This window comes from Pristis pectinata, chromosome 24 (assembly GCF_009764475.1).
Source record: "Pristis pectinata isolate sPriPec2 chromosome 24, sPriPec2.1.pri, whole genome shotgun sequence".
Lineage (NCBI taxonomy): Eukaryota > Metazoa > Chordata > Chondrichthyes > Rhinopristiformes > Pristidae > Pristis > Pristis pectinata.
Genome location: NC_067428.1, coordinates 26,735,834 through 26,748,211, shown reverse-complemented (window position 1 = coordinate 26,748,211; position 12,378 = coordinate 26,735,834). Strand labels below are relative to the sequence as shown.

Genomic DNA, 12,378 nt, shown 5'->3' with positions numbered 1-12,378 from the left:
TGACGTGGAAAGCAGACTATAGACCTTGCAGTTCACTATCAATGGCTATTCGGTGCCGCCAGGACTGATCTGCGATCCAAGCAACGAAAGACTAAAACAAACTAAAAGGCAAATCTTGCTGTACAAGACAGAATGTTTAGTGGTTATTATAATCACTCAGGTATGGCAAATTGTGAAACAGAGACGCTTTAATTTAGAAAGGGAGCAGTAGTTCTTTTGGTCTTATCCTCTAATCATTCAGCAGCTTATATCATTACTCTGGAGGTTTCCATCACTAGGAACCCTACCCCCACCACAACCCTTTTCTGCAGAAGTTCATGGCCTCTAATGTTCTGAGCGTATTGTCAAGGGGTTGCAGAGCCTGATGCATCGTCTATACCTGAGACATTAACTCCTTTTATTCTTCCTGTGCTGTCAGATTGATTGTACACCTCCAGTACGTTGTTCATGTCACCCTCATAAAATGGCAACTGGAAAACTTTTCTCATTGCTTCCTGTCAAGAACATTATGTTGTAAATCACTGAACCATATTATTAGATCATCTGAAAAGACTGCAAACTCACCATTCTGGCTCACTTTTGCTCTTCATTCAACACAACCCCAAGCTGATTTATCCCTCCCTATCAATTGCTGGGTTTTGTAATGTGCGAATACCTGCTGTATTTATCAACACAACAATAACTGCATTTCAAAGTAATTTATTACGTGCAAAACAAAATATCTTAAAGATATGTAAAGTCAATATTTAATTGTACTTTTCTTTGTATCTTATTGTTCCATAAACAGATCAAGGTATCTCTGAGACATTTTTATGAAATGGTTGTCTTTTTATATTAGATAGCAACTGGGATTTTGTTTCCAGTAATCAATATTCAATAATCTTGCATAACAACTGTTAATACTTTGAAATGATATCCTCTGACCAATGACATCCAACACTCAAAACAAGATGATATGAAGGCCAAATCCTTTACAAGTATTATACAGTGCACACACTTCCATACACTTTACTTCCTCCTGTTACATGGAGACACAAGAGACTGCAGATGCTGGAATCTGGAGCAACAAACAATCTACTGGAGGAACTCAGGATTGATGCAGGGTTTCGACCTGAAATGTCAACCATTTCTTTCTCCCACAGATGCTGCTCGACCCACTGAGTTCTCCAGCAGATTGTTTGTTGCTTCTGTTATATGTCTGGTTATGTTTTGCTCTGCATATTGCAATGTCAATGACTTGCACTCAATTAAGTGTTTTTCTGTGAACTTGCAAGCTATGGACACTGGGAAAATCCTTGGAATAAGTTTCTTAAGCATCCCAGCATTGTTGCTATCTTATATGTGCAATTATATTCAATAAAACCATCGTAAATAATTTGATAAAACATCTTCTACACATATTAATAGACACAGAGAGTTTTCTTTGGGATTAACTGAATCTTATGGTCATAATTTATAACATTTGAATACTTCAAGCAGCTGAATTATAACCAGTCAAGTATTCACACTTCAGAATCACACTTCTAATGGAAAAACTATCAAAATAACATTTGAGACCTATGGACAAGAATGGCTCTAGAACCAGTTCCTTAATTCAAGGCTCTGGAAGAGCAGGAACACAACAAACCAGAGGGAGCAGATAGATTGCTGGCACCAATTTCATTTAGATTTTCCGTTCCCCAATATTTTTACTAGTGAAGTAAAAGTTGTCTCCGCCTATTTCATGCACAAGACTCATTGATGTAAAAATATTTTACAGAGGTACTATTAACAATTACTGCCTCAAGATCTGTGCTGTGATCACTCATTTTATTTCCACAGATGCTAAACAGACTTTGGAAAAAAATTTGATTGCAATGTTTATTGTTCTTTTTTAAAAGCTGGATGAGATTTCCAAACTTATTGTGAAAATAATAATTTTGTAGAAGCCAATTAGCAGTGACGTTTCTTTCCTTTCAGCAGACATCATGCACCATTAAGGTATCAAAAGATGAACAAAAGATTTCATTCAGAAAGTCAGGAGGCATGGGATCCAGGGAAACTTGGCTGTGTGGATTTAGAATTGGCTCACCCATAGAAGACAGAGGGTGGTTGTTGACGGAGCATATTCTGACTGGAGGTCGGTGACCAGTGATGTTCCGCAGGGATCTGTTCTGGGACCCCTGCTCTTTATGATTTTTATAAATGACTTGGATGAGGATGTAGAAGGGTGGGTTAGTAAGTTTGCAGATGACACGAAGGTTGGTGGTATTGTGGATAGTGTAGAAGGTTGCTGTAGGTTACAACAGGACATCGATAGGATGCAGAGCTGGGCTGAGAAGTGGCAGATGGAGTTGAACCTGGAAAAGTGTGAACTGATACACTTTGGAAGATCAAATTTGAAGGCAGAATACAAGGTTAATGTCAGCACTCTTAGCAGTGTGGAGGAACAGAGGGATCTTGGGGTCCACGTCCATAGATTCCTCAACATTGCCGCGTAGGTTGATAGGGTTGTTAAGAAGGTGTATGGTGTGTTGGCCTTCATTAATCAGGGTACTGAGTTCAAGAGCCGCGAGGTGATGTTGCAGCTCTACAGAACTCTGGTCAGACCACACTTGGAGTATTGTGTTCAGTTCTGGTCACCTCAATATAGGAAGGATGTGGAAGCTTTAGAGAGGGTGCAGAGGAGGCTTACCAGGATGCTGCCTGGATTGGAGAGCATGTCTTATGAGGATAGGTTGAGTGAGCTAGGGCTTTTCTCTTTGGAGAGGAGGAGGATGAGAGGTGACTTGACAGAGGTGTACAGGATGATAAGAGGCATAGATCGAGTGGACAGTCAGAGACTTTTTCCTAGGGCAACAATGGCTAACATGAAGGGGCATAATTTTAAGGTGATTGGAGGAAGATATAAGGGGGATGTCAGGGGTAAGTTTTTTAAGTTTTTTTTACACAGAGAGTGGTGGGTGTGTGGAACGTACTACTAGCAGAGGTTGTGGGGGCAGATACATGAGGGCCATTTAAGAGACTCTTAGATAGACACATGAATAATAGAGAAATGGGGGTTATGTGGGAGGGAAGGGTTAGACAGATCTTAGAGCAGGATAAAATGTCGTGGGCTGAAGGGCCTGTACTGTGCTGTGATTTCCTATGCTCCATGTTCACAGAATCAAACTTTTCAGCAAATGCCCAAGACTGCTCCATTACTACTCCTGGAAAGGTCCTATCCCACCAGCAGAGCACATCCGTCAGAAGTAACACACGATGGTACACAGTTGGGATCGAATGGCCCTGAAAGTCCTTAACACTGCCTTCCGTACTCAATGAGGTCTCAAGGCATTGGGTCAAACATGGGCTAATTACCACCACTGTCTTCCCTCACTACACTTTTGTGTTGAACACTACTTGGAAGAAACTCCGAGTGTGGCAAGGGTGCAGGATGGGAGATTTTAATGTACATCATCAACAGCGGCTTAGCAGCACCATTACTAGCGAGGGGGGGGAAGAGGTGGTGCAAGCAGAGACTCTCACGTTACAGAAGTCTCTAGGTGATCACCTGAATTAACAAAGCACAGAAGAATACAGAGTATATGCTGGGATTATAAAGATCGATACTGGACGGTCGGCATGGACAAGGTGGGCCGAAGGTCCTGTTTCTGTGCTGTTTGACTCTATGACGGAGCTGACTGTCTCCTGACTGGGCTTCCAGCAGATGGGGAAAGAAACAACAAGATGTTAAAACTACTTGAATTCTGTAATCATTGATCCGACCATGGTTGCATTGAGAGTAGTGACTGCCATATGAGCCTTGTGGAAATGAAGTCCCATCCTTACGGTAGGGAGATCCTTCTCATTTGAAAGGCAATATCATTGTACTAAATGGGACAGATTTAGAACAGACTTAGGAGCTCAAAACTGGGCATCCAAGGACAACAGAGACCCAGTGCAGAACTCTCTCCATTGCAATCTGTAACTTTAGGGCTCATTGTATCCCTCAGTCTACAATATCACCAAGACAGAGAATCAGTCTGGGATCAATGAAAATCACTATGAGAGTTCCACAGAGCTGTGCTTAGGGCCAAATGCAACAATTGTGTTCTGTCCACCATAACACCAGAACGTTCACTGAGGTTTCTGAAGCAGTCCCCTGCCCATTAATAGTATTCAGGTATGGACTAGTAAGTGACAGGTTACACATGTGCCACATAATTGCCAGGTAAAGACTATCTCCAACAAGAGAATCACACTGGCTTGACATTCAACAACATTATCATTACTGACTTGAAAATGTATCTTCTCTCGTTCAAAATTCTAGAACTCACCAAACAGGCCTGTGGAGATACTTTCACCACTTAACCTGCAAGACTTCAAGGAGCAGATACCCCACCACCTTCTCACAGTCACGTGTGGGTTAAATGCTAGTCTTGATCATAAACAAAATATCTGACCTAGCCTAGTTGGCTGTAACTCCTGAAACAGAAAGCTGACCATCCTAACGATCAACAATGTGCCAGAGGACTGGAATACTCTGTTGGTTGCTTCGAGACTGCATTTAATACTTCCACATTCATCCTCTGTGTTTCTTAAAGCAACCATTGCATTCACTTTTGGTCACCTTGCTATAGGAAAGATGCCATTGAGCTGGAAAGAGTGCAGAGGAGATTTATGAGGATGTTGCCGCGACTTGAGGGACTGAGTTATGGAGAGAGGCTGAACAGAGGTTGGGACATTTTTTCATTGGACCATAGGAGAATGAGAGGTGATCTCATAGAGGTGTATAAAATCATGAGGGGCATAGATAGGGTGAATGCACACGGTCTCTGTCCCAGGGTTGGGGAATCAAGAACTAGTGGGCATAGGTTTAAGGTGAGAGGGGAGAGATTTAATAGGAATCTGAGGGGCAACTTCTTCATGCAGAGGGTGGTCAGTATATGGAATGAGCTGCCAGAGGAAGTTGTTGAGGCAGGTACATTAACAACCTCAAAAAGGTACTTGGACAGCTTCATGGATAGGAAGGGTTTAGAGGGATATGAGCCAAACATGGGCAAATGGGACTAGCTTAGATGGGAATCTTAGTCAGTGTGGACCAGTTGGGCTGAAGGCCTGTTTCCATGTGACTCTATAACTCTAGCCAGTTCATACACTTTGCAATCTTGGAAAAGTCTGAGAAATGACTAAAAGGGTTCAATCACTTATCTTTTAACTGCAACATTCTTTTGAAGTGGACCAGCCAAGAATGCATGTTCCAAATTTTCACACCTCTTCCTGTAATACGCCTGCACAAAGCTTAAAATGAAAAGGGAGCTGTTGCAATTTTTTTTTAAATGACCCAACCCTGAAGTGAAATTGTATAAAAATGTTGCATCAAATCCTTTTTGTCAGGCTCCCTTCACATCAGTGCAGGAGCACAGAGGCTTTTGACTATGATTGCAGGATCTGCCCTTACATCCCTATTCATGCACAACTGCTCACACTTGCTCCCGAGCATCCCCTTCAATCATGGTGAACTTTTCAATAGAAAGACACTACCTGATAAATAGCAATTCAAAGTGATGTTTCAATAAACTATAAAAAAATTTGTGAAGACCTTTTCAACATTACAGGCAAAAATCAAGAACTGCCATTCACCCCAGCAATACTTCTACTCCTCTCTTTAAAATGTTGACTTGGTCCAGAGGTATGGTTCCTTGGGCATCTTATGGAGCACTGACCAAGTGTCTATTCTCTTTGCCAAGGAATGGACTATGGGTATTGGAGGGTTACCTCAACACAGCACCAGTACAGCTGACCACAGTTCCATCTGCACAAATATACTTTCCAGATAAAAGTTGATAAGAAGAACTGGGCAATTTGATCCCGTTTCTGCCAAATCTGCAGGCTATGGGAAAAGAGCGAGGCAAATGGGATTAACGAAGAGCTGTCACAGGCACATTAGGCCAAATGCTCTCCTTGTCTGCTGTGCAATTGTGTGATTTAGTTGGTGGCTATTTCTTCTAAATCCAATCAAAAACATAAGCAGTTTTTAAAATATGACTTAAGTTAGGATCTTCATACTAAACCTACTTGGGTATAATGGTGCAAAGTTAGAGACTTTACCATGCTATTAGAGTCAAGAACATTATTGGCCAGGGCAACTCCTCTGGATTCCCATCTGGCAAGTTTCACTATAATTACCCTGCAGACTCAGTTTTTGGAGAGAGCTGAATTGGGAAATGCATATGCTAGGAATCAACTTATTGGCTTCCAGAATTCAAATTAAACAAGACCAGCACAAAAGGAGCTGAATTAAACAGAGGCACTCTCCCACTTGTGAGACTTTTTATTTTCCAAAAAACATGTAGCCAGAATTCACTAGAAGCAAAACAAAACCTCAGATCACCACAACTGCAAAGCCCCTGAGCTTCAAGATTCCAGACTCAGCCTTGCTCCCATCTGTTTCACCATTGTTAAGAAAAGATCAGCAAAATGCAGTTACCTCTCACCAAGAACTAAATGGATTGCAAAGTGCACTGAAGCAGAAAGATAACCTCAAATACAAACGAGTGAAGTCAGACCTTTCAGCAAAAGGTTTGCAGAGAGCACAGACACCAAGAATCCTCTGGCTCATTATCCGCGTTCAAAGCCAGTGATCCACAAAATTTCTGAACTGCTCGTCTCTCAGCTTCCTGCCATGCTGTAAGTTAAATTATTCTTAAACCCTGATTTCAGCTTGCTGAGGCACACACATCCAGTGGTTCACACTATTGTTCCCTCTCACATGACTAACCCCAGCTGCATTCCTCCCTAGTGTATATCATCGCAGCTTCACCACCTGATTTCATTCTCAGTTAGGTAATTGGTATTAATTCTATCTGTTTAACATTAGGGCAGTAGTGTTGATGATGCAGCTCCATTGGCCAAGAGTCTGTCACAATATCTGCTTTCAAGTCTTATGTAGATTTTGAAAATCAAACCACTCCAACCTTGAAAACTGACAACCACCAGGATCTCCTTCGGCTTGGATGTTGCTTCCAAGTCCACAATAACTCTTGCTGTTCCTCTGGAAGTCTGAACAGTTGTATTCTAGATCAGAGTGAATTAGAAGCCCTCGGAATTTATCCTGTTTTCTGTTGAGCTGTCCGGTAATCCATGTGGGCGCTTTGCTTCCATTGTGCTCTCCACATCAGGCCAATTATATCACGTGTCATGTGCATTGATCTCCATGCAATTGAACCCAATTGCAATTTAACCACTGAACAAATTGAAGCCTGGCATTGTTATAGATCTATTGCAAGTAAATTGTCAATCCCTGTATGAAGATCCAGTGATCAGAAGTATCTAACATTTTCCTTTGGGAGTGGAAGTATTTGCCCAACAGCTTGAGGACTGAGTAACAATACAAGGCAATCCTGTCACCTTCATGAAGCTAAGAGGCTGATCAAAACCTCAGTCAGTTTTTGTTTCTTGAAAAGGTACGATGGGCTATTTTCTTTAACTTAAATTGAAAATTGTGAGAAGACAAAGCTATGGTTATTCATGTTTCCAATGGAAAAGGAACAGTCCAAGATTTCACTCCTTAAGGGGTGGCACAGAGGTAGATCAGTTAATTCTGCTGCCTCACAGCTCCAGGGACCAGACTTCGACCTTGACTTTGGGTCTTGTCTGTGGGAAGTTTGTACATTCTCACTGTGATCGCAAGGGTTTCCCCTGGGTGATCTGGTTTACTCCCACATCCTGAAAATGTACTGATAAGTTCATCAACTACCATAAATTCCCCCTTAGTGTGGTTTAATGGCAAAAAGAATCAAAATGGACTTGATGACCCTGTGGATGAGAGAATAAATAGCAGGAGCAGAATGGGACTCATGGGATTGCATTTCATTGAGTTGGCAAGGCCCTGATGGGCTGAATATCCTCCTTGTATGTCATCATATACTGTAGATAACTAAAGATTTTTTCTTGTCCTAAAAATTAGTAGAACTTCAGAGGGTGACGACAATGTTAGCAAAGTATTGAAGTCTGGAGAGTGATCTTTCATGAGCTAATTTTGCAACTTCTACTAAAATACTCAGCCTGAAATTACTAATCCTGAGTCTCTCCTTAATTGATCCTTCCGAATAATCTAGCACAACTGAGAAAAGTGTGCAAAAGGGGCCATTAGAAAGTGGGACAGAATTGTTGCTAACAGATGATCACCAATCCAAGCATGTCAAACTGGCAGCAAACAGGCCACATCACTGTAAATGTTATAACAACCATGAACATGAACAGTTTGAAACTATTAATTAAATAAGAGAAAAGATAAATTCTTAGCATAAAGCAGAAATGCAAGTATCTTACCTTGTGTTGGCTGAGATTCTTCCAGGTAAGTTGTGTTGGTTTTTTCAGGATCATCATTAGCCCTAGGAGGTGAGATTTCACAGATGTCAGAACTTCCAGAGAATACATCACGGGTTCATCCCTCCCCAACTCCAGTATCTACAGGAGGCGCTGCCTCAAGAAGGCAACGTCCATCATCAAAGATCCGCATACCGTCTTCTCGCAGCTACTATCAAGCAGGAGGTACAGAAGCCTGAAGTCCCACACTACCAGGTTCAAGAACAGCTACTTCCCTTCAACCATTCGGTTCTTGAACCAACCTGCACAACCCTTAATCACTACAGTTTAGCAACACTATGACTACTTTGATCACTTTGCACTAAAATGTTTGTTTCGCTCTGATTGTGTTCTTGTAATTGTGTTCTTCCTTGTAAAAATTGTATCTAATTTGATTAATTTATGTTTTTCTTGAGAATGCTGCCTATATGATGCAATGTGCCTGTGATGCTGTTGAATAAGTTTCTCTTTGCACCTGTGCATACATGAACAACAACCTCACACTCGACGTCAGCAAGACCACTGAATTGATTATGGACTTCAGGAAGGGGAAGTCGGGAGAACACACACCAGTCCTCATTGAGGGGTCAGCAGTGGAAAGGGTGAGCAGTTTCAAGTTCCTGGGCGTCAACATCTCAGAGGATCTGTCCTGGGCCCAACACATTGATGCAATCACAAAGAAGGCATGCCAGTGGCTCTGCTTCATTAGGAGTTTGAGGAGATTTGGTATGTCACCAAAGACTCTTGCAAATTTCTACAGATGTACGGTGGAGAGCATTCTGACTGGTTGCATCACCGCCTGGTATGGAGGCTCCAATGCACAGGATCGAAAGAGGCTGCAGAGGGTTGTAGACTCAGCCATCTCCACCACGGGCACAACCCTCCCCACCATTGAGGACATCTTCAAGAGGCGGCGCCGCAAGAAGGCGGCATCCATCACTAAGGACTCTGACCATCCGGGACATGCCCTCTTCACGTTACTACTATCGGGGGGGGGGGTGGGGGGGTGGGGGGTGGTGGAGGTGGAGGTACAGGACCCTGAAGACCCACACTCAATGATTCAGGAACAGCTTTTTCCCCTCCTCCATTAGATTTCTGAATGGTCCATGAACATTACTTATTTATTCTTTTTTTTGCACTATTTATTTATTTTTGTAACATATACTAATTTTTATGTCTTGCACTGTACTGTTGCCACAAAACAACAAATTTTACAGCATACGTCAGTGATAATAAACCTGATTCTGATGTTGAAACTCAACTTTGAAACTTTGAAATACAAAGGCTTTGACAGTCACACATACCAAATATCATTTCCTTCTTAAAAGGATATTTCAAGCTCATTTATGGGATACATTATTGTTAACTACCATTTATAAAGCACAGCTTAATATCCTGTAGTTTATCGGGTGGATATAATTCAAATAAATAAATAGTGAGGGCAATATTCATGCCAAACTCCTGCTGTCGAAGATAATGTCGAACAAAAACATCCTATCACTATATCCCACCTCCGAAGAAGCAACCACCACTAAATTATCACCAACCCTTAACATACAAAATGAGTGAGTTGCACACTATTTTCTGCTCCATAAACACTGGTAAATTGACCCCAGTTTAATGTTAATTATCCCAGAATGTACTTCAGTGTCTAATTCATTATGATCATTGTTGAGTTTTTCTTTCAGGTGAAATGGGATTAAATTACTCAATAGAGGGAGAAGTTCCTCTCAGGTCATGAGATCTAAATGCTGGCACATCAGCCATTGGGTGGGACCTCTCCCCAAATTGAGCTCTTGAGGTCAATACAGCCGAAGTATGGAGGTGAGTACTTTGGCATACATTTAGCATTCTTGACCGAAGGTAAATTTCTCCTCCTACATTCATTGTCAGGTCCCTTTCTCCCCAACAGGTGAATGGTCCCTTTGGAACTATACTGATGTATACAGCAAGACATTTTTATTGCTACCTGCTGCAGAATGATCTACTACATTATGATAGTATGTTATACCAACTCCCGTTGCTACTTAAATGGTAAAACAACAGTCTATTTCAATAGCTTTAAATCATTCTTTTACACAGTTTGATAACATTAAAATAAAAAAATTCATATTGGCAATAGACTTGCTGAAAAATGTCTTCCTTGAATTTGCTTTGTTACGTTAATTTAATTGTGTTATAACCACAGTGCACATTTGACGTTTACTGGCCCAAATTATCACAAGCTTGAGGTATTTTGACACCCTGATGCATTTCATTGATGGAGGTATCACCGACATCTGTTGCAAACACAGCAACACACTTGAATCAAAATATTGGCCATGTTACATTCAGTCTCAACTGAAAAGAGTAATGGAAATGACTGACGATTGAATGGAGTCATGGAGTCTCACTGGACTATGTTGTCGAGCTCGATAAAGTGTTAACGACTCTGTGTCAGTGGAATAAGAACTGCATGATTTTTCTACTGCTGCTGAACTAATCTAACTCTACACATCCAGGAACACAAGGTGCAAAGTGCGGCATCCAAGTTGTTGTTGCTAATGATTTATTTCCCTTGGAGGTTTGACAGTAAGATTTAGTTTTTGTAAACACACAATAAATGTCCGCGCTGCTTAAAGGAACCACACCTTGTTTTGAATATCACATCTAATTTATTTAAAGCATGTATCATTTCTTTAAGAGCATAAGTGGCATTATAAAGGTAGACTTACTAGTTCATCCAAGACAAAACAAGGTTATCAGATCACCCCATCAAATATCTGACTGGTATATCACGAGCTATATTATGATTAGGGATAGAATAATTGCTAGAATATACAGTAAACTGGCAATAAACAAGGCTTGGAGAACGGGGTGGGGGGGGGGGTTACAGTGAAATATCTATCTCCATCCACAGGTGAAAGAATCTCCTATCTCCATGACCAACAACTCTTTGAGGCCAATAATCATGATACACATTTACATATTGAATGGTGTGATTCAGTCAAAGTAATTCAAATGATTGAAGGATTTGTTAGGGTGGATATGGTGGGGGGGGGGGATAAACTGGAGGGTGATGTATAAATGGTATCAGTATGGTTGTCAAGACTAAACAACACCTATCTCACCCAATGCAGCAATAAGCAAACTTCAAGCTACCTGTTCATTAGCAGGGTTGTGACATCCAGCCAGCACTATCTGTGATGCTTAGTTAATTAATACCTCAGAGACCTAAAGTCCTAAGGGGTATCAAGGTAGTCTTCATTGTATAAAGGTGGCTTGCACTTCTTAAAGGGTAGAGAGGAATGGGTGTAAGAGCAACAATGGTTTTGTGATACAACCTGAGAAAAAGCAGACTCCATGCTATTCTAATGATGGCTGGACGCATAGGTTTAGGTGGTGGAGGGAATGGATGTCCTCTATCTGTAGGACCTTCAGATACACACTGCAAGGACAGAAGGAACAGAGTATTCAGAAGGAGCCAACCTCCAAAGCAAACCACCAATAATCTGGATGAAAAATGTCCTACAACCTCAAATTAATGATAAAAGTCAGTGAATGCATCACCAAATACAAATTTACGTACCGACAGGTGTAATTCAAAGTATTTCAACTGATTTGGCATGCAAAGGTGGTTCAGCAGGTAAGATCTGCTGCCTCACAGCTCCTTGGGTTCCTGTGGTGCTGACTGGGTGGAGTTTCCACATTCTCTCTGTGACCACGTGGGTTTCCTCTAGGTGCTCCAGTCTCCTCCCACGTCCCAAAGGCGCACTGGTTGGTCGGTTAATTGGTCACTGTAAATTGCTCTGTGAGTGCAGGTGAGTGGTAGAATCTGGGGAGAACTGATGGGAATATGGGAATGTAGAAAGAATATGTTGCAGGGAAAATTAGTGGGGGGGGGGGCGGAATTGCTCTGTGAGCTGGCATAGGCTTGACGGGCCAAAGAGCCGCCTTCTTTGTCATGAAGAAATATGGATGAAAATATGGAAATACCACATCCCACCAACTGCATTATTAACCTTACACTAGCACCACCCTCCCATCATTCACCTACCAACAACCTTT

The 12,378-nt window shown here is 41.6% G+C and overlaps 1 protein-coding gene across 3 annotated transcripts in view; it reads right to left on the bottom strand.

Moving 5' to 3' along the window:
• Positions 1-12,378, bottom strand: part of cbarpb (CACN subunit beta associated regulatory protein b) — a 189,395-nt gene that overhangs the window by 68,279 nt on the left and 108,738 nt on the right. For all 3 annotated transcript variants that reach the window (XM_052037654.1, XM_052037655.1, XM_052037656.1), the window contains one exon: positions 8,296-8,357. In XM_052037654.1, the coding sequence (XP_051893614.1) occupies positions 8,296-8,357 (62 nt within the window). The remainder of the gene's footprint in view (positions 1-8,295; positions 8,358-12,378) is intronic.